Here is a 23102-nt window from a genome sequence, read left to right as displayed (position 1 = left end):
CAACAATTTTAGCATTTTTTTAAAAATTAGATACCACACTACTTTTTACTATAGTTGAAAGAACCAACCATGATGAAATATATTGTTTTTTTTTAAATATATATTTTTTGAATTTACATAAATCTCATTACATTTCTGAATTTTATGAACTAACACAGATCAGAACACATCAACAATATATTTGTGAATCTCCATAAAAAAAACAATACATTTGTGAATCAAAACTAAAATGTCTACTATTATGAACCAAAAATATATATTATTACATCAAAACCAATATGGCACCAAAATGAAATGCATTTTATACACTAGTATATTAAACAAGTAAACAACCAACAAACAAAATTATTGTGCACTAGCTTCATTATTCTGAATGGAGCAAGATGCACAATGTGATCATACGTCTTTAGGTGTCTTGTCTCTAAACACCTATAATTTCAAATAATAATAGATGTCAGTATAACATTTATTGACACACATGTATAAACTCTTAAAAATTATAACAAACAATAAATTATGAATAAACTATAAAAAAATATATTTACTTGTTAGTTTTTCCATATGTCTAGCATACACATAAAATATATCAACTTCTTCATATGAAATATGTACATGTGTTGCGAAAGAAGGGGTCTTTGAAATATCAAAATTAAAATATTGATTTTCATCACTATGCATAATGTGTTTTATGTAACACCCCAAATTTGACATATTATAATTTTCATATATGTATAAATATGTCACCTTATGAATTAGTAGTTATCATTCGTAGATGATTCTATGTGAAGTGTTTGTGCTATTATTTATGATGAATATTTTTGTGTGCATTAGATTAATAATAAATATATAATATTATTGTTATTGTCTTATTTTAATGTATTATTTTACAATAAATTATACTTATATATTAGTGACATTTGATTAGTTTCTCTTATATAAGTATTTTCTAAGATGTGATAATTTTATAAGATTGATATAAAGTATTGGTAATATATTTTAATGTTAGCATTTTAATTGTTTATAAAAATTATAGTATTTTAATATGATAATATTGAATAATAATATTTTATATATGAGAAATAAAATAAAATAAATAGATATATGTATTAGTGATTTGATTAAAAAAATAAGAAAAATTTGACGATAGAAAAGTTCATTTTATCTTTATGGAGTTTTCCCCCTTTTTTATAGAGGTAAAAGTCATTGACTGTGCATGTATCCTTGAGAAAAATATCTTTATAAGATGCTGATCAAGATCAAGGTAAAAAATAAAATCAAAGTATAAATGAAGAGACTTAAGCTGAAGAAGCAAACCTAGAAAATTAAGACCTACCATAGAGTGGAGGACTACTAAAGGTCATCCAATTCATAATGTCATTGGAGATATTTCTAAGGGAGTTACAATTCGAAACTCCCTTAGAAATATATGTAATCATATGACTTTTGTTTTCCAAATTAAGGGAGTTAGAACTCGACACTACTTTAGAAATATATGGAACATGTGACTTTAAACTAATCATACATAGTTCAAATTTCCCTTTCAAATTATTCACTCTTGCCCACCTCGTGAACCTTCTCTCTTTCTCTCCCCCCACTCTCTCTCTAAAAAAACATTTATCTCCCTCACTCTCAAGTTCTTCACACACATTAAAAAATGAGCCAAAGATCTAATGATGCTAATTCATATGAACCAAAGGCAATTATAAATTCTTATGGGGTTAAGATGTTTGGAGTCAAGATATGAGATAAATCTACAAAGAAGACATCTAGGATTTCTAGATCAAACAACAATATTGATGAACGTGATATGATTCTCAACCATGTACTACTGTAAATGGTTGTTTCAGTTGACAATTTAATAAGTAGATCAAAGAGTGTTGCCACAAAGAAGAAGAAATCATCTGAAAAGGTTAGTACCTCTGAAAAGAAACCACTTATGCATGTTGCTACGAAATTTGATTCCAACCCCATTGGGAAAATCATTAATCATGTTGAATTCACTCTTGAGGAACCACATGTGGAACCACATGTTGAATCACATGTTGATCCATATGTTGAACCAAATGATGAAACATATGTTCCAACATCTGATGAACCACAAACTGAACCCCCTACTGAACCAACTATGGATATTCCTGTGTTTGATACTTATATTGTCTAAAAATGTACATGTGTGTGCGTGCTCCCCCTGCAAGGATGGGGAAACTCAGAGGCGCTAGTAGGTATATTACACGAGTGAGATGATGTCTATCTCACAGTGGCAAGTTTCCATGTACGGTGGTTTTTGAGGCTATTTAAAGTACCAACTCACATGAGGTGAGATGCCCTGCTGGCAGCCAACACGACTAGGTTGTAGGTAGGTGGTTAGAATGATGTTGTTAGGGTTACTCGGAGTGGAGTGCTCTCTAAGTAATGTTGAGTCATAGTAAGTGTGTATCACTTGAGTATTTATCCGTTTGAGGGATGAGGTATTTATAAGGATTCCTTATTCCTGGGGCTTTCTTGGAAAAGTTCGCCGCCCACCTAGTCAAAAGATGGACTATTGAATTCTTATTTTCAAGGGATACATGGGTTAGTAACTATCTTAACTTTCCCACTATCCCAAACATGTATTATCCCATGTTTATTCTCCCAGGGGCGAGGAAAACGTAGAGGGCGAGGTGGTACCTCCCTTCGGGAAGCCTTGCGTCGTCACCCCTTTCCTAGGGCAGTCCCAAGTTGTCGTCCTAGGCAAGGTTATTTGCAAATATAACATTACAATACCCGTCTGGATGATACTTCATCTAAAGATTTGAGTGATACGGAACCTCATCATGTAGAGGTTGAGGCTAAAAGTAAGAAAAGTAAATATAATGATAAAGACAATAAGGGTGATGATATTCCCATTACCCCAATATCATGAAGAGGATTATTGAAAAATTTACAAAGTCTCAAGAGAAAAATATAGATAAACATGTGGTAAATATTGATGAAGAAACTAAAACTAATGAAGAACCTATTGTGGCTGTGATGAGAAGGATTGTTAAATCTGTACATGATAGAGTCAAAGACAAGAATAAGCAATTCATAAGTCTGCTAAGAAGGCAAAATAAAAGACTCCTAAAGAAAATCCCATGAAAAAGAGGAAAGTAGAGGGAAAGGTTACTAAGGAGAAGTATTTAAATAGATAATTTATGCAAACAAGTGACTCTGAGACAAATGATGAACCAAATGTCTTGGACATTGTGATCTCTTATAGGAGAAAGATTAGAGGAAAAAGAATTCATGTTAATATTCCAGTTGTTCCTTTGGATAATGTATCCTTCCACTCATAAGCAAGTGTGAATAAATGGAAGTATATGTTTAAGAGAAGAATTGCTTATGAAATAGAGCTTAGCAAAGAAGCTCTTGATTGTCAAGAAATTGTAGATTTGCTGAAGGATGTTGGACTAATGAAGCTTGTGTCAAACATTAGTCTTTCTTATGAGAAATTGGTCAAGGAGTTCATTATAAACATATCTAATGAATGCAAGGTTGAAGGAAGAAAATAATTTAGGAAGGTTTTTTTAAGAGGTTATTGTGTGAAATTCTCACTTGAAATCATAAATGAGTATTTAGGAAGAAACAAGTCTGCAGATTCTGATGATGTATCATCTATGGACAAGATAACTTCAGAAATAACTGTTGGACAAGTCAAGCAATGGCCAAAGAAAGACATACTCCCTTCTAGAATCCTAAGTGTGAATTATGCAGTACTAAACAGGATAGGTGCAACCAATTGGGCACCCATAAATCATAGTTCAGGCACCACTTTTGCCTTGGCTAAAATGATCTTTCAAATAGGAACCAAGTCTAAGCTAAAATTTAGAGAGTATGTGTTTGACCAAACCATGAAACATATGAATTTCTATGTTGTGAAGCTTCCCGTAGCTTTTCCTTGGTTGATAATTGGAATTATCTTGAAGAAACACCCTAATATTGTGCATACTGAAGAAATGAAAAGTAAAAAGGAAGTGCCACTAACTCTTAATTATAGGTTTTTTGTCGAAACACATGTTCCAAACATTGTGGTGTCAAGAAATTAAGATAAAGTTGGTGATGTAAATTCTCTCCCTTTATCCAAAACCACCAAGAAGGATATACTGCTTGAACTCAAGGAAGTATCAAAATTCCTTGAAGAAACTATCAGATCAAGCACCTTAAGAAAGAAAAATATGGATAGGCTGATTAAAATGATGTCCAAAGAAGAGGATGATAAGGAAGAATAGGGAGCTGGAAGTTCATAATCCTCAATTGAAGAATAAGAATCAAGCTCTGAAGGTTGAGGTCATCAAGCTGGAGTTGGTTGTGCTGCTTCTGAAGACAACTATTTTAAAGAATGATGTTATGGTATTTTTGCTCTTGTATATGGGCGTGTTTTTTTGTGGTTCTGTAATGATCCTTTAATAATGAACCTCTCGCATTATAATCATGATTTAGTACTCAACTTATGATTTTGTGATGCTCTGGTTTTCTTTGTCTAACCTTTTCTAAATTGTGGCAAAAAATAGGAGTAATGGTGTGTGCTTGCATGCATGCTTGTGTTGTAAGCCTTGCATGTTATGTGTGTTATCTTCTGCTGCTGCGTAAGTTCTGGATGTGAAGTGCTACTTTGTGCTCTATTTTAATAGTTGTGTGCTCATATGCTGAAACATCAGATTTGACATCTAACCTTCAACTATGTGAGCTTGTGTGATGTATCTTGCTATTGTTGTATACTCAGATATATGTGTATGTGTGTATTCTCCTGAATGAGAATTGTTTTGATTTACTCCTGCACATCTTGTAGAAACGTTGTAAGTTGTTTTAGCAAAAAATTATCAAAAGAGGAGATTGTTGTTCCTTTGTTGGCTACTTTAGCTAAAACAACACGGGAAAAACAAGATGAATTTATGAAGAGGCAACATGTGGGACAAGATGACCCAACACGTGTACAACATATGTCCTCAGTATGGACAATAAATTAAGTGAGTATGTTTGGACGTGCTTTGACTGACTCCAAGAAGATTTGTCATTTATGTTTTGTATCTTTTAGCATTATGAATTTAAGGAAGATGGACTAAAAGATTGTCCAAGACCAAATCAAATTGAATGAGATCAAATCTCTCAGTGAACATTAATGAATAAGAAAATCAAATCTGCATCTGTTTTAAATTAACATCAAACCAAGAATATTTTACTCCATACCCCTACACTTAGACTCATACCCCAACAATTTTTTAAAGATACAAATTTTATCCTTAATTGTTTTTAACCAATTTACTATTTCATTTTTACCATTCAGTTGATACTTCCGAAAATTACACATTCCATCCTCGTACCGGAACTCCTGGAAAAAGACTTCCGGTATGTATTTTTTTCAAACCGGAAGACTTTGAAAAAGACATCTGGAACACTACAAACAGTAAATCGAAAGACTTATTGAAAGAGTTCCGATTCTTTTTTAAAAAAACATTCCGGAACACTTATCGAAAGAGTTCCGGTTAACAAAGTGACACATACCGGAACTCTTCCTTGAAGTCTTCCGGTATTATTTTTATGTATTCCGGAACTCTTCTTTGAAGACTTTCGGTTTGCTTTTTTTTAAACTTTTTTTTGTTGACATTTTTTTTATTTTACAGGAATGGAAAATCTTCCCCAAATATGCGTAGATACTTCTGATGCATTTTTAACGACTGGAAGATTTGGTACACGAGAAGAGGTGATCAAATGGATTAAAGAGGTTGGAATCGATAACAAAGTAACCGTTATTATCACTCGTTCAGATACTGAAATAGGCAAGAGAGGGAGAAGTAACAAATTAATATTTGATTGTGATAAAGGTGGGAAACACAAGGATACTGATAGTGGAACCCAAAGTGTGTCCAAGAAATATGGATGCCCATTTAAAATCAGGTCAACTCCCGCGAAAGATGGGTCTGGTTGGAAGATTCATGTAAAATGTGGGTTCCATAATCATGGTTTACCTGATAGATTAGAATGTCATTCCTTTGTTGGTAGGTTGACCACATATGAGAAGCAACATGTCGCTGATTTGACAAAGAGACATGTACCACCTAGACACATATTGCTTTCCTTGTAAGACCAAGATCCAGAGAATGTCACTCGGATTACGCAAATATACAAGCATAAGAGTGTGATACAAAAAGAGATAAGAGATCCTAGAAGTGATATACAATATTTGTTTAAGGTTATTGAGGATGTAGGCTATGTGTATTGGAGTAGAAAAAAGGATGATTCGGAAGTTGTGGGAGAGATATTTTGGGCCCATCCTGATTCAGTTTAGTTGTTGAATATTTTTCCTATTGTGTTAGTTATGGATATCACCTACAAGACAAACAAATATAGACAACCTTTGTTTGAAATTGTTGGCATGACATCAACCGAGTTGACTTTTGCTGTTGCATTTGCGTATATGGAGTCTAAGCAGACAAAGAATTTTTGCTGGGTATTAGAGAAACTTAAAGAATTGTTTGTGAAGAAAGATTTGTGTCCACACGTGATTTTGACAAATAGAGATCTTGCTTTGATGAAAGCAATTGAAATTGTGTTTCCCAGGTCGATTAATTTGCTATATAGATTTCACATTAACAAAAACGTTGGTGCAAAATGCAAACAACATGTGGTGAATGACCTGCAAAAGACGATAGACACATTATGGATGGAAGTTGTTTGGGATAGTGATGAGGTTGAGTATGGTCAACGGTTGCGTCAACTTGAGCAGGCATGTGTTGATTATAGTGGATTTATTAATCATGTGAAAGGCACATGGTTGACTCCATATAGACATAGATTTGTTGGAGCATGGATTAATCGAGTGCTACATTTGGGTAACACGACGACTAATCGATACGTGTTATAATTTTTTCTATGTATTTTTTTTTATGTGATATTTTTAATATTTTCAATATGTTATTTTTAGGGTTGAATTTGCTCATTGGAAGTTAAAACAGATGTTATGAAACAGTATAGGTGACATAGTCAAATGTTGGGAAGCTATGAATAACAACTTGAGATTACAACTGGGTAACATTAGAGCTTCTTTTCAAAAACGTTTTTACAAAGTTGAGCACGCGCACATAAGTCTATTTTATGGTAATTTGCGTGGTTCAGTGTCTCGAGCTGCTTTGAGACGTATTGCTGAAGAGTTATTGAGAGTTGATTATCTTGGAACTAACATGCAAATATGTGGTTGTACTCTTAAAACATCTTATGGGTTACCTTGTGCTTGTGAGTTAGGAAGATATGCACTAGGTGGTATACCGATACCCATAGACAAGGATAGGTCAACTTTGTATGACAAGTTATTTTGTAATCGGTTGTCAGAAGTGAGAGAACATTTGATGATAGAATCATTTGGTTCACAACCACCAGAAAAATGGTTGACTCTACCAGATATAGGTTACTTGATAGCGAATCGCTATAATGTTGTACTTGTCTGTTTAGGCAATCCGTGCATGACTTTCTTTCCCATGACAAGTTCACATTCACCAAATGTCTCCATTTATTGCATTGATTTTGTTAACCAAAATCATTAGGTTCAGGTACATATTTAATTTTATATGACTTACTGTTTTAATTATTTCACTTTATTAAATATATGTTTTAATTATTGTTATCAGGTTAACATGAAAGAGGGATTTCCGTTGCCACCGGTCACATTAGATTGGAAGAAGTTTCGTTGTCAAGCAGCAACGTCTTGGATGTTAGGATTTGCAGGATGCCTACAACATTGGCAATTACTTACGCCTATATTAGCATGGATATATAATCAAAACATGAATATTATATTATGTCTATTATATTCAGTTCTAAAACTTAATACATAAATCAATGCGAGCGAGAAATATGCAAAGCTTCAAATAAATCAGCAAAATATGGATCTTCCTCTTCGGCATTAACTTGTCTCAGATAACGATGACTCAATGTAGATACACGAGCCTAATTAGGATCAGATGGTCCTGTGTCATAAACAACAACTGGTACCTCTCTTGGTTCGTCACGATGGGGATGGACCAAACGTGAATGCGAAACACAATAATACCACTCTAGATAACCATCTTCTATATCAGATGGAGTGGTGGTCAGGATAGTTGGACGGATCACAACAATAATGCTATGATGGTAACCAATCCAATCAACATCAATATCAGTAGCCATCGTACAATCAAGAGGTGGGGATTGAACATACTGCTTGTACCCGAACTGACGTAAACATTTGTCAGGCAAGTATGGAACAACTGTGTCACCCCACTTCAAACACCCCCTGTAAAGACATAACTCATCAAATTGACGCCATCCTCTATGATCCTCAAATGGACGCCATATGACGTCGGTAGGTGTCAGCTCGTCCAAAATAGGTCGTAAATCATCCATCTTCAGGACTCCTTGCCTATAGGACCATCTCATCGTTCGAGGAAGACCACAATTATCAGCTGGTTTCCAATTCTCTCCTCTTTTTCCAATAGTTGAAAAGTACTCGTGAATCCATCACTGGTACAAAATAAAAACATAATAAACAAAATAAATTAAGTTAACATACTTTATAAAATGAATTCAACACTTAATAAACAAAATTAAATTATATACCTGTAGGAGAGTAGGATATCCATCGAGCTGCTTGCAACTAAACATGGACGCATCTCTAAGGTATCTGTATAGGGTAACCAATGCAGCTGCTCCCTAATTATATCTCGAACATCTATCTAAGTCCGTAAACAGTAGGAGATATCATGCCTCTACAAGTGTAAAGGTCTTGTCGGCAAAAATTGTGGAACCCACCAACATCAACAAATATGCTCTAGTCGCATATGCCCAACTAGAAGCGGCTTTATGTTGTACGAATAAATCGTATAACCACTCCAAATTATTATAAGAACCTCTGCAGCTACAAACATGTGATTGTGCCTCACCATGTGACACTCCTAAGTAGTCAACAGCAAGTTCAACAACAATCTCTTCATTGACATCCTGAGGACTCCAGAAGACACCTCTGATGGGCAAGTGAAGCAGACATGAGACGTCATCCAAAGTAATGCTCATTTCACCAAACGACATGTGAAATGAAGATGTCTCTAGATGCCATATTTCCACAAATATAGATACCATATTTGTGTCTATCTTGTTCAAACTACTTCTCTGAAGTGAAGATAATCTAGACCTAGATACTCAACTCTCCACCTGTTGTGGAAAAGCTAGTAGAACCCTCGTTGTCAGCTTTAGCCCGTGTCCAGCAACCTTTAACTCTTTCTTCGGACCTCTTTCATAAAAACAATTAAAACACATATTATAAAACACAATATAAAATATTCAAATATTATTCAATTTTAAATATATCCCGTTTATTTACCTCACCAAACCATAAATGACGAGCAACATGATACTCGTACTTTACCAAAAGAGACGTATCGTACGACCCTCCTGGATATCCAGCCGGCTCTGCTGCAGATGAAGATACGCCCTGACCTAAACTACGGTCTGGAATCCTACCATTTGCACCTCGTGTTCGAACCACTATAAAAAAAAAGTTATAACAAAATAATTATAAAAAAATATTATAAATTAAAAAAAAAATAAAAAAAAAAAGAAAACACACCGGAACACTTCTTAAAAGAGTTCCGGTGTGAAAAAAAATTAGGTTGACTACCGGAACACTTTTTAAAAGAGTTTCGGTTTAGTGAATGCAAACCGGAAGTCTTTAAGAAAGAGTTCTGGTATATACTCTTCAAAACCGAAAGACTTTCTTAAAGATTTCCGGTTCAATGTCCCAAAACTGCAGCGAACCGAAAGTCTTCTGGAAAGTGTTCCGGTATATATCTTGTGAACCGGAAGACTTACTCTCAGTGTTCCGGTTTACAAGGCCAAAATTGCTCTTCCGGAAGTCTTCAAGCGCAAATGAAAAAAACTTTCATTTTTGAAAAATATATCCTATTTATATGAGGGTATTTTGGTTCAAAAAAAATAATTGTAGGGGTATGGGTACAATTGTAGGGGTACGAGGTAAAATGTCCTCAAATCAAATCTGGTTGCATTGAATTCATTGCCCAAGTCCAGCAGAAGACTTGCTATTTAAGATGACTCTCATCTTCAGAAAAGTCTTTGTAAACCTCTAGAGAAGCATGCATCCAAAGCATACACCATAAAGTTTTTTTCTTTGAGTCTTTGTATTCTTATTGTTCGTTGTAAACCTCTAAAGAAGTCTAAACTAAATATTCAAGACATAGAGGTAGATTGTTAGTTGAGCTGCAATTCAACATCTTTAATCTTTTGAAAACATTGATCAATAGGATAGTGACGGAGAGAAAGTGAAAAATATTCTCATATTTAAGGGAAGTCCTAAATAAAAAGACACGGGTAATATTAGAAAATAGACATTGAATAAGGTTTATTCATCTAAGATTAATTATACTATTACTACTATGAGTGAGTTTTTTTTCCTAAAGTTTAAAACCCCCAAATATATACGATAGAGTGAGTTTTTTTTCCTAAAGTTTAAAACCCCCAAATATATACGATATTGCATTGATATGAGTTAGCGATTCTCTTGTTTTATTTATGACTTTATGTATTATATTCCTACTATATTATAAATTGTTTTATGTGGTAGATATTATTTATGACATTGTGTTCAATATTTATTCTATGAAAAAAATAATTTTCCACTACTCATATCTTTCTTTAACATAATAGTCCCAAATCCAAAAGAACATCTATAAATACCGATCTTCATAATTGAAGAAGGATATCAGAAATACAAAAAAAAAAACGCGGATACATATACTCTTTTGCAACCCTCTACTAAGAATGTTTTTAGCAATAAGACCATAAAGTAAAATGAACTGAAAATTGATTTTTTAAGCAAAATTGAAAACTGAAGTTTGAGAATTAAATATAAAAAACAATTATGCTTTCTTCTCCTTCAAAGAGTGTCATTTATCGCAACTTGCAAGAACGAAACTCCACCGCTCTACCAAAACAACAAAAATGCAGTTCCATTCCTCGCACTGATCTCAACTCGCCAAATTCAGTTAAATCCGGCAGGAAATCGTAGGCGCATCCCGTCGTCGGCCGCCAGAAACAGTGAGTCCAGATTTTCCAATTTCATATAGCACCCGAGGATCTAATTCCGTCGCGATAGCGTACCATATAATCGTGTTCTGATTTTTCTTTTAGGGTTTTAAAGTATTATTATAATATGATTTTTTTTCCAGTAATTTGCAACGGTGTGATTTAATAGTTTTGAATATTTTAAATTCACATATGGTTTCAACTCTAATGCTAAGACCAAGTAGATAACTGATCTGAGTAGTTTTATAGTATCTGTATACAAAAGTTATATAGTTTTAGTCTAGAAAAGAATTTCTACCCTATGACAGAGTGTTTCCACTTTACAGGGTAGTGAGCTGGTTGTTAATGGCTCGTTCCTCCAAACTCTATCACCAGTTCAACCACATTAGGACTTTCGTGAATGCGAGGGTTAAATGGGTTCGAGATCCCGATCTTGACACTGCAGTTCTCAAAGAGAAAAATCTCAAACACGTAATTTCTCTCAAGAACCATATTGTTTCGTCTCCTTCCAAATCCTTATCCATCTACAATGCCTCTATGTTGAAATCTTCGCTCGACCTTCCTATGACAACTATCAAATTCGTTGAGAAATATCGTCATGTTTTCTCTCAATTCCAACCGAGTCCTGGTCTCCCCCCACGCGTCAAGCTCACTACTCAAGCTTTATCGCTCCATAAAGAAGAGATGGAAGTACATAATTCTCCCACTAACCGTGAAGAGACTGCTCGGAGGTTGGCAAGGCTTCTAATGCTTGCTGGCATGGCGAGATTGCCGATTTATGTAATTGAGAAGCTAAAATGGGATATGGGTCTTCCTTATGATTATGTTACAACTCTTTTGGCTTATTACCCTGATTATTTTGATGTTTGTGTGGTAAAAGATCCATCGTCTGGGGAAGAAGTGCTTGCTTTAGAACTTGTTTCTTGGAGAAAAGATCTTGCCGTGTCTGAGTTAGAGAAGAGGGTAATGAGCTTGAACTATGGTGCGGATAAAACAAGACATGATATTGCATTTCCCATGTTTTTGCCCACAAGCTTTGCGTTAGAGAAAAGGGTGAAAACCTGGGTTGAGGGTTGGCAAACATTGCCTTACATTTCTCCATACGAAAATGCATTTCATCTTGACTCGAATAGTGACCAGGCAGAGAAGTGGACAGTGGCAATTTTGCATGAGTTGCTTTCTCTTTTAGTGTCAAAGAAGACAGAAAGAGAGAATTTGATTTATTATGGAGAGTGTTTGGGGTTGGGCTCGAGATTTAAGAAGGCTTTGGTTCATCATCCTGGTATATTTTACATCTGTAATAAGATTAGGACTCAGACTGTTGTGCTTAGGGAGGCTTACAGAAATGAGTTTCTGGTTAAGAAACATCCAGTGATGGGTATGAGATATTGGTACATTCACCTCATGACGAAGACGTAGAAGCACCATATACAGGTTGACTTGAGGATGATGATGAAATTGAAGTTTGGCAACTGAACCTGAAGTGTATTCTAGCTATGGCTATGAGCTTCTGGTTAAGAAACATCCAGTGAAGGGTATGAGATATTGGTACATTCACCTCATGACAAAGGCTTAAAAGCTCCATAAACAAGTGGGTTTGGAGGATGATGATGAAATTGTAGCCTCGCTTCTGAACCTGAAGTAGATTCTACTTCAAACTATCTAACATAGTAATGAAGCAAAATTTCCAAGTTACTTATTTTTGCGACTGACACACTGATTATTAAGATGTTTCCTTTGGAAAATATTGATTGCAAGTTCAAGAGCTATTTATAAACCTAATTTTCATGAATTACTATATTTATTATGCAGTGTGTTGGAAATTCGTGCTAGCTGCCAAAGTTTTAAATTTTTGACAAATGCAGTTGTGGTAACTGACCGCAATTTAAAATCTTAATAGTTGGTTGGTACTAATGCTAACGAGGTTATCAGTCACCGTAAATCATAGAGGAATGGATGTATGCCATGCCTAAACCACTATTTGTGTATAATTTTCAGTGTTGTATGAATTGTGGCTACTGGCTACAATAGTGGTTGATTGTAGACAAACTATGGCTGTGATTAACAGCCCTGTCTTTGATTTTTGCCACGGACAAAATACATGTTTGCCCACTTTAAACATTACCGTGTACATAGGGGCTTACTTGCTGCCCTTCAACGATTGCATACTGAAGTGTTTTATTGTTAGCTTCTTTTGTTTGGTGATGTAGTCATACAAAGAAGGACCGATCTCTATCTATCCTCTGCAATCCACCTATTACTTGGCCATACTTGCATCCAATGCATCTAATCTGAAAAGGGAAAAAAGATACTTGAGTTGCTTGTGGAAAAAGAGGCCATCTCCCAAGCTGAATGATATTATGATAGCTATACTTAGTTAGACACTGTTTATCTTTTTTTGATATCTGTTATAATTATAGTAACTAATATCTAGATGTTTTTCAGTCTGTTAATGACTGTAAGATACTAACTGTTAAATAAATACCTTTTAATCTCTATTATTCAGATCATAATATATGGTTTCAGATTCAACATACATGTTCCATCTGCACTTTTCTCTCTATCTTAGATTCAATCATGGTTGAATGTCTATTACATGGTTTATAATCTCTAATTTCAGAAAATTAGGAAAACAGGCAAAGATATCAGAAATATAAATTAAATCAAGTACATTTCAACACCAGTCAAATCCGTCCTTTTCACAGCTCGGTTGAATTCTAAGTTTAGCAATAAATAAATAAATGTAATTTACATTTACAGTGAGATTATAACATTGCTACTTCCCAAGTGCATGCATTTCTCTAGGTACATGTCTAATCATGTAACGGCACTGCCTCTCAAGCTGGAGCATACAAATGAATGCTCTAAGCTTGGACCAAATAAATTGAACTCTTTTCCCCCATAGGGATTTTGTGAAGATCTCTATTAGTTGATCACTAGAGCTAACAACTCTATTGATGAACTCCTTAGAAATAACTTTCTCAGCTGATCTTCTATTTATACTCTCTTAGCAATAAATATATAAATAGAGACAAACATAATTTACATTTACAAGGAGATGTACAGTATTGTTACTTCCTATAGTGCATATATGATATTCCATAGGTTCATGGCTAACTATATACAACAATCTGAGTATAATTGCTGTACAACTCCCAATACTAACAATAATTCCATCATAGCATCTTTTGGCACCTAAGTTTGACTATAGATTATTGCCAACTAGCCTGTTCCTGTCCATTGAAGGCCGAAGATAGGCCGACCTGGGCCAGCATATTTTGGTTAAGCTAAATTACAATTATTCACTTTTAGATATAATATGCCTTAAATTCACACAATTCTCCCAATTTTTCAAACGTAACATATTTATTTTTTGGGGGGGCCTAACCCGAAGAATTGTGAATGGAAAAATTTACCATATTTTATCAAAAATTTTCTGTCATCTAATTGTAATTTTAGCATTAAAAACATCATCCTAAGTTCATTTTCTATTTTTGTGCAGCTACGGTGCCTTTGGTGGCAGGGCATTAGTTTCTTCCACTTCTTTTTACATGGTATTGGACATCAATTGAGCATTTATGAAGCATGAAAATGTTCAGTGGTTGGCGTCGTTTTGCTTTTGGTGTTCTATTAATTTTACTCCTTACTCACCTATTTTCTGGTAGGCAATCCCTTTCAGTTTTTTCTTTAAGCACAAATCATTCTGTGTCGTATATAATTGATCTTTACAAGTGAACTTGATTGTATTCTCATCAGTCAGAGAGCTGAACAGCTCAAAAATGGCAGAACCCCGTAAACAACTAAACAAGAAATTTGATCATCTGGTTCTTGGTCCTGCTGCTGGCCAAGGCTTGTCAAACCGTTTGCAATGCCAAGGTTACTATTGTCTATAAATTAGTTATTTAAATTATGGTCTATTCTTGAATATTTTTGCTCAGAATGATGCCATTCCTGATAGACTGTCTTAAAATCTTCTGTTGTATCTTATAATGTTACTGACGAGCCACCTTGCACTATGAGTAATAGCATTGTGAAAATTGTCTTTGGGATTTTAATAATATAGCATTCACAAATGTTGAATTGGTGTTAGTTTTTCTCAAATGCCCCATATTTGATATCATCTTAAATGTAATTTAAGGTGCTAAACAGTTTTTTTTGTTCTTTTATTTCATTAATGTAATTGAGGAGTTAATATCAATTTGTGCTTTGAAGTGTTGTTGTTTCTAATATATTACCATGTTTAATGCTGTTAAAGGTAAACCTAGTGCTATTAGGCTCCTAACATGGCATTACCTAGTAAGGTTTGCACTCATTGGGAATTTAGGAGTCAATTATATGCGCTAGGCAGTTGTTTAATCACAAAATCATAAAATTGGGAATGTGTTATTATTGGTGCAGTTTTTTATTTTTAAAATTGATTCTCAGTCTCATTGATTCTCTTGTGTTTCTCTGGTCTGGTTATTTTCCTTTTATAGTTCAATATCAACTTTCTCATGAACCTGCTTTAGCAGAAATTGTAAATTTTACAAAACCACTCTTTCCAATGCGACATATCATGAATTGGTTGTTATTATTGTGTAATGGGACTGGTAATTTGAACCAAATGGCATAATACTTTAGAGCAAGTTTGTGGATCACCTTGATTTCTAATAAATCTTATTCTGAAGATATTTATATCTCAGCATGTTCTTAATTTCCTTTATTTGTTTTATATAAGTTTCTTCGCATAGCGATTGTCATGTTATCAATCTCGGATTGCGGTGCGGCCATCTTCAAAAATGGAACGGAACGGGATCGCAAAGCGGAACGGCCGATATTTTAGTGACGCGGATACTAATATAGTTAATATTAATGAACACATAATTGTTAAAAACTAAAATAAATTAATCAAAATTCATGAAGTATTCATATTTAGAAATAAAAGTCAGAAGTCTTGAGCAAAACACGTTTGCAAATGCAAATAAAATTCATTAAATATTCTTGTTATCCTTTAAAATGTAAGGGTAATATCTTATAACAGCTGACGCGGCTGGAGCAGCCGCTTTGACTTGATGCAGTGTTGTTCTGAATCCAATCCCATTATTGTGGTCGTTTCAGCCGAGTCACCCATATGTGACGGAACGGCACAACCTGACGCGGTTTTCTTGATTTTGCTGTTCCTTGCCGGGATAACGGCCGGAACGGCCGAGTTTAACAACATAGAGCGATTGTGTAAGTAAGGAATTTTTACTTATGTGTGATGTTTGATAATCTAGAAAAACTTGTAATTGTAATTACCTATTACATATTTACATCCAATAAGTATGGTACTTTTTGTAGATTGTAAATGTTTGAAAATTTTAATTTTTTAGGTTTCACATTTTACTCCTTATTAAACGGTCCCTATTATTTTGGTTTCTATTTATTCTTGTAATGCATTTTACATCTCCACAATTCACAGGATCAAAAGCTCTCAACAGGACCCATTCTTCAAATGACAGATTAGGTGTAGATGGAAGTATTACATTTGTAACTGTCTTTACTATTTATAATTCTTCTCTTGATAGAGTAGATGATAAATCATCAAAAACAGTTGTTGGCAACACTTCATATAATAAGATGGGCAGGTCAATGGCTGTGTTGAATGTCTTCATTAACTTCATTCAGGTAACTGTTAAATGAATTTTGTGGGTCTGTCAGATTGCGAAGAGCTTATTTCCTTTGGTTATTGTTTCTACGGTTACTTAATTATCAGAGTATAGTTTGGTTAGGTGTGTTGTCTTCGTCAATATTGATATATATATATATTTTGAAGTTTATCAACTGGAAATAGTGGAACGTTCTTGTCTTTTTCATAACTTGACACAGTCAACATGATTTGTTCTGCCACATTTGTACAAGTATGTACTTGTCAAACTTTGCCTGCATATAGATTTTGTTGATTGATAACTAAGGTAGCTTGATTGATTTAATAGTAAACATCTTGGTATTGTATATTGTACAATAACAAACTGCTTTGAATTTGTATTATTCATTATAACCTTAGCATGAAGTCTATATTATTTGAATTGTATTAGGACCCGTTTGTTTTGGCTTTTTTTAAAAATGATTTCTATAGTGCAACATAATTTTGTGAAAAAAAATTTATACTTAAACTTTTCATAAAAGCTTCAAATGAAAAATTGGTTTGAATAGCTTTTCATAAAAATCATTTTTGAGATACAACTTTTTGAACAAAATTGCGATTTCGACTATGTTTTATTCTCCAATAATGTATGCTTATGTTATAGGATGTCAAAATTAGTATTTTAATTTAGAAAAAACGAATATAAAAAAACTCGTAATATTTTGAAAAACGGTTTTATGAAATCCATTTTTAAAAATACAAAGAAAAAATCTATTTTTTTAAAGCTGAAACAAACAGGCCCTTAGTCATTTGGCAGGCCCTTAGTCATTTGGCAAAAGTCTAAGTAATTTTGAGGTAAATGGATAATTGAGATTTTTCTGTATATATTTTATATACCACACGAGTATGATATGACCCAATAGTGGCTAATGTTTGACCAAGTACATCATCAACTAGTATTTTATAACTTTTTGTTGAACCGAATTTTATAAATCTCGTAACTGTGTATACGGTCCAAATATTGGGTAATTCATATTGTCATTCAGCCTTAAGCTCATTCTGACAGTTATACCAAACAGACATCATTTAACATTTGGTGTGTGTAACATATGCAGGTAGTAATGCCCCAGAGCGACGTGATTATTCTCACAGACCCAGTTTCTGACCTTTCAGTGCACAGAAATAGGGTCTCTCTATATCCCATACAAGGTGAATATTCAAGAGACAAGTTGATGCTTCAAAGGATCAGGTCTTACATTGTAAGATCACATTGTATCCACAGTATATATAGATCTTTTTTGGTTAAAAATAGCTGCTCGTCTTTCCCCTTTCATTCTTTGTCTGTCAACTAAATGCAACATCAATACTATAGCAGTCTTTTCCCTGAATCACATGCACGGAAATAGATCATAGGTGCTTTGTATCTTTATCATTCTTTCTCTTCGGCGTTATGCCACTCTCAATCTCATAGTTCTAGTAGTCTTGTACTCTTGTTTTATCATTATCTGTGAAGATGATAAGGATGTTAAAATTTATATAAATAACCTTTTGTTTGCTTCGTTACAGACCTTTTTAGAAACAAGACTTCACAAGCTTTCTCAGAATCCAAGGGATATCACTCACTACATCTTCACTGATTCTGATATAGCAGTGGTTGATGATTTAGGGCAGATTTTTCGTGACCATCCTAATTTTCACATGGCTCTGACCTTCAGGAACAACAAGGGTCAGCCTTTGAATTCAGGATTCGTTGCAGTAAGGGGTACTTCTGATGGAATTTTAAGGTAAATGTACTGTACAATACTATCTGTAGATTTTGTTTAATTGCTGTTGAGTTTGTGTCTAAAACAGACTATACTCACCCACTTCTATATATTTATAGTATCTTATAGAATAAACACAATAAACCCTAATTGATATGATTTGCTAATTCTTCCTAATAATAAATATTAGGTTTTGATTCTAACAATTGCAGTTACATGATACTATTAGAAAAAATTAAAATTAAAGACTGATTGTGTAATTGGTTAGTATTTATGTTGTTTTCACTGTTTAACAAAATTTCAATCATCTGACTTGGATTTACCCTTTTTGTGGATCACATACATGACCTGCAACTAATTGCATAACAATTGTCATGCTCGTTTCAGGTTTCTGAGGAGAAGAAAACAATGTACTTTTAATATTTAATTATGATCCGTTTATAGTGCAAAAAGTTTTACACTTTAGTATATACTATCTATCAACCAGCCATTTTAATTTTTCAAAGCATTTTCCCCTGTCCGCATCTCCTAAAATCTAAAATAGAGGTTGACTTTGTTATATCTTAATTGTTAAATCCTGATTTATTTCTCCATTTTTCTGTTATCTAATTGTTAAATTCAATTTGAGAATCAACACAGGGCAAAGCTTTTCCTACAAGAGGTTTTGAAAATATATGTCTCAAAATACATAAATGCTTCCCGCATGCTGGGTGATCAGTTAGCTCTTGCTTGGGTTGTGAAGTCAAAACCTCATTTTGATACCAGCAGGTTTGCCAAAACAGTTGCTTTCTCTGATGACATTGGTGGTACTTCAATATTGTTCTTACCCTGTGCCATATACAACTGGACTCCACCTGAGGGTGCTGGTCAATTTCATGGCATGCCTTTGAATGTTAAGGTATAATACTCTCTAGCTGAATGCTTGAAGTTATATTTTCGAGTTTTGCTTCTGAATTTCTTGTTTATGATATATTATTCTTTTAACTTGTAATACATTATTTCACTCCTGGTTTATTTCTGGTATGCAGGTTGTTCATTTTAAAGGATCAAGAAAACGTCTAATGCTCGAATCATGGAATTTTTATTCAGCAACTCCTGACATTGCTGATATGTTATGCCTCATTTTGGGAAGTGGAAGAGCAAAATATGATTTTTGAGAATGGTTTCTTGCAGGAGATTCACATCATATATTGCAGCATCTAATGACATCAACGGTTCCCAATTGTAGGGGCAGAAAAATTCATCTATTTCTCCTTTTGCACTAGTCATTATTAACCTTTTGATTGGTGATAAGGTACTGATAAACGAAAACCAGAAGGTAGGAGCTGGCCCCTTAAGTAGGTTGATCTCTTCTACTCAGGAGAGTTCTTTTCAGAAGGCACGGTTTTAAGGTTCCAACAAATCAAGAGGATGTAGAATGTGTTATAATTGTTTTGAAAAGACAGGTTTATACATTCTTGCACAATTGGAAAAGATATATAAATGAGTTTGAATTAATAGAGTAGTTTACTAATATGCCCTTCATTTTATTTTTCTATTCTGTTTTGCTGAGCTGTCAGCTTTGTTAGTGGTGTGCTGTTAGCTTGTTATGCGCCTCACACCTTTCTGTTTTGGATTACATGGATATATATTGTAGCCTCTTGTATTACTGTTCATCATATAATACAATGAGAGTTTCTTTTCATTCTCTCTCTTTACCTAATTCTATCATGGTATACAGAGCTTAAATTTTTTTTCCGATCCATGGAATCTTTATTCCCTTCCTCTCAGGTGAAACTTTCTCACCTAATTTCTGTTAAGCTTGACGACAAGAACTTCAAACAGTGGAAGCAGCAGATTGATGGCGTCGTCCGTGGTCATCGTCTTCAACGCTTTGTCACTGTTCCGGTGATTCCGTCACCGTCTCCCTCAGATCCTGCATCTCACAGTGCGTTTCTTGAGTGGGAACAGCAGGATGCTCTCATCTGCACCTGGCTTCTCTCTACTATCTCCGATGCTCTCCTTCTTAAGCTCGTTGACTGCAAGCATGCGTGGCAGGTGTGGACAGAAGTTCATCGCTACTTTGATGTTCTTCTCTCCACCAAGGCTCGTCAACTTCGTTCAGAACTCCGGCGTCTTACGAAGGGTTCACTAACGATTACTGAGCTTATGACGTGTTCTCGTGACATCAGTGAGTCGCTAACCTCCATCGGTGATCCCGTTCCTCTTCGTAACCTAATTGAGATTGTTCTCGATTCGTTACCTGAGGATTATGATTCTATTGTCGCCGCCGTCAACAGCAAAGATGACGTTAGCTCCTTGGAAGAGTTGGAGTCTTCCTTGCTTGCTCATGAGTCGCGATTGGAGAAGCATCGCAAAGCTGCGATTACAGAACCTGCGACGGCGACGGTCAATCTCACTCAAGCAACACCTTCTCCTACTCCAGGCGCTTCCGATCAAGTCGTCTCCGAGGCGTTTCCTCAAGGAACGAGTCACGTCACCGCTAATGCTGAAAATCATTCCTATGGTGCACGTGGTGGTCGTTCTGGTCGCGGTGGTGGTCGTTTTGGTCGTGGAGGAGGTCGTTTTGGGAAATCACCGTGTCAGATTTGTCACAAACCTGGTCATGATGCTTCTGTATGCTACTATCGTTATGCCAATTCCAGTGGTGCTAGTTATCCACATCATCGAGCTCCCTTCAATCCTTTTCACGTGGCTCCTCGTGCTGTTTATCCTGTGCCGCTTGCTTATGCTTCTCCCAGAGCTGCACCTCCCAGATCTTCTGCACCACAAGCCTTTTATGCCGGTACTGAAGCTAGCAGTGCAAACCAGTGGTGGTATCCTGACTCAGGAGCTTCTCATCATGTTACTCCTGATGCCTCTAATGTGTCTGACTCTGCCTCCGTGCCTGGAACTGAACAAGTTTTCATAGGTAACGGCCAAGGTTTGTCCATCAACTCTGTAGGTTCTATGTCCTTTCCCTTCCCTCACAAACCTCATCTATCTCTCACTCTTAACAATCTCTTACATGTCCCTCACATCACCAAAAACCTTATGAGTGTGAGCAAATTTGCTCAAGATAATTCTGTATTTTTTGAATTTCATCCTAAGTTTTGTGTTGTCAAATCTCAGGCTACTTCTGAAGTCTTACTCAGTGGTCTTGTTGGTGCTGATGGCCTCTATAAATTCTCCAATCCAGCTGCTCCTCCGTTGTCCAAGTCTTCTTCCTCTTATAGTTCTAGTCATAGTTATCCTGCAGCATACAATTGTAATGGTTCCTATAGGACAGATGTTATAGATTCTATATCTCAGTGTACTGAATCTGTTGCAAATCATCCTATAAATCCTTTGTCTTCTTGTAATGAATCTTGCAATTATAATGTTACAAGTACCTTTTTCAATCCTTCTCTAAACTCTGTCAGTACTGTTTTACCTTCCTCTCACTTTAATGCTGCAAATTCTATTGCATCCAATAAATATGTGCTTTGGCATACTAGGCTGGGACACCCCAATCATCATGCCCTCACTGAAATCTTCAAACTGTGTAATCAGTCCTTTCCATCTAAACCCCCTGCTGAGTTATGTCATGCTTGCTGCATTGGCAAGTCTCATAGACTTCCTTCTTCTTTATCTACCACAGTTTACTCTCATCCTTTTGAGCTGGTTGTATGTGATCTCTGGGGTCCTGCCCCTATGCAATCTTCCAGTGGTTATACCTATTTCCTAACCTGTATTGATGCCTTCTCTAGGTTTGTTTGGGTTTTTCCTCTCAAACTTAAGTCTGACACCATGGTTCAGTTTCTTCAGTTTAAGAAAATGGTTGAACTTCAGTTCAATTGTCCCATTAAATGTGTCCAAACTGATGGGGGAGGTGAGTTTAGGCCTCTTACCAAATATCTCACAGATTTAGGGATTGTTCACAGATTCACTTGTCCCCATACACATCACCAAAATGGCCTTGTTGAACGTAAGCACAGGCACATTGTTGAGACTGGCCTCACACTCCTTGCTCAGTCCACCCTTCCCTTAAAATTCTGGGATCATGCATTTGTCACATCTGCATATCTCATTAACAGACTTCCTACACCTATACTTGACAATGTCTCACCTTATTTTAAATTACTTCACAAAAACCCTGACTATACTACCCTTAAAGTCTTTGGCTGTGCTTGTTATCCTTTCCTTCGTCCCTATAATTCTCATAAACTTGATTTTAGATCTCAACTGTGCATTTTCCTTGGATACTCTACCTCTCACAAAGGCTATAAATGCCTTGCTTCAGATGGTCGCATTTTTATTTCCAAGGATGTTGTTTTTAATGAAGCAAATTTTCCTTATTCCACCTTGGTTTCTTCTTCAAAATCTGTCTCTCTTCCTAACACTCCATCCTCTTCCTCTCCCTCTCTCAGTTTTCCTCCTGTTCCCTCTACTCCCTCTACTTCTAATCTGTCTTCTATGCCTTCTTCTTCCTCAAATTCTGCTTTTCCTCAACTTAGCAGTCCCACTATTCCTAATATTTCTCCTATCTCTTCTTCCTCTTCCTCTGCTGCTCCCTCTAACTACTCTTATTCTTCCGGTCAGCAACCTATCCCTTAACCTCTCACTGCCATTCCCATTACCTCTTCTCCTTCTTCCTCTCCTGCCCTCATTCTCTCTGATCCAGCTGAAGC

General features: G+C 35.3%; 2 protein-coding genes across 3 annotated transcripts; both read left to right on the top strand.

The window, feature by feature from the left end:
• The first annotated feature begins 10883 nt into the window (after window positions 1–10883).
• LOC127108460 (protein WHAT'S THIS FACTOR 9, mitochondrial) lies at window positions 10884–12512 on the top strand. Its single transcript, XM_051045928.1, has 2 exons — window positions 10884–11097; window positions 11412–12512. Exon 2 carries the CDS (start codon window positions 11431–11433, stop codon window positions 12502–12504), a length of 1074 nt encoding a protein of 357 aa, XP_050901885.1. The 5' UTR covers window positions 10884–11097; window positions 11412–11430; the 3' UTR covers window positions 12505–12512.
• Window positions 12513–14587: 2075 nt separating this feature from the next.
• Window positions 14588–19950, top strand: LOC127108459 (uncharacterized). 2 transcript variants are annotated; one of them, XM_051045925.1, is made up of 7 exons: window positions 14588–14746; window positions 14842–14961; window positions 16526–16731; window positions 17806–17949; window positions 18257–18474; window positions 19093–19351; window positions 19482–19950. In XM_051045925.1, exons 1-7 carry the CDS (start codon window positions 14671–14673, stop codon window positions 19608–19610), a joined length of 1152 nt encoding a protein of 383 aa, XP_050901882.1. In that variant the 5' UTR covers window positions 14588–14670; the 3' UTR covers window positions 19611–19950. The 2 variants fall into 2 exon arrangements, with proteins under 2 accessions (XP_050901882.1, XP_050901884.1); XM_051045927.1 differs by having other exon boundaries at window positions 14601–14746; window positions 14846–14961.
• Window positions 19951–23102: the final 3152 nt, after the last annotated feature.

Source organism: Lathyrus oleraceus, chromosome 7, assembly GCF_024323335.1.
Source record: "Lathyrus oleraceus cultivar Zhongwan6 chromosome 7, CAAS_Psat_ZW6_1.0, whole genome shotgun sequence".
Taxonomy (NCBI): domain Eukaryota; kingdom Viridiplantae; phylum Streptophyta; class Magnoliopsida; order Fabales; family Fabaceae; genus Lathyrus; species Lathyrus oleraceus.
This window is presented reverse-complemented; position numbering and strand designations above follow the sequence as displayed.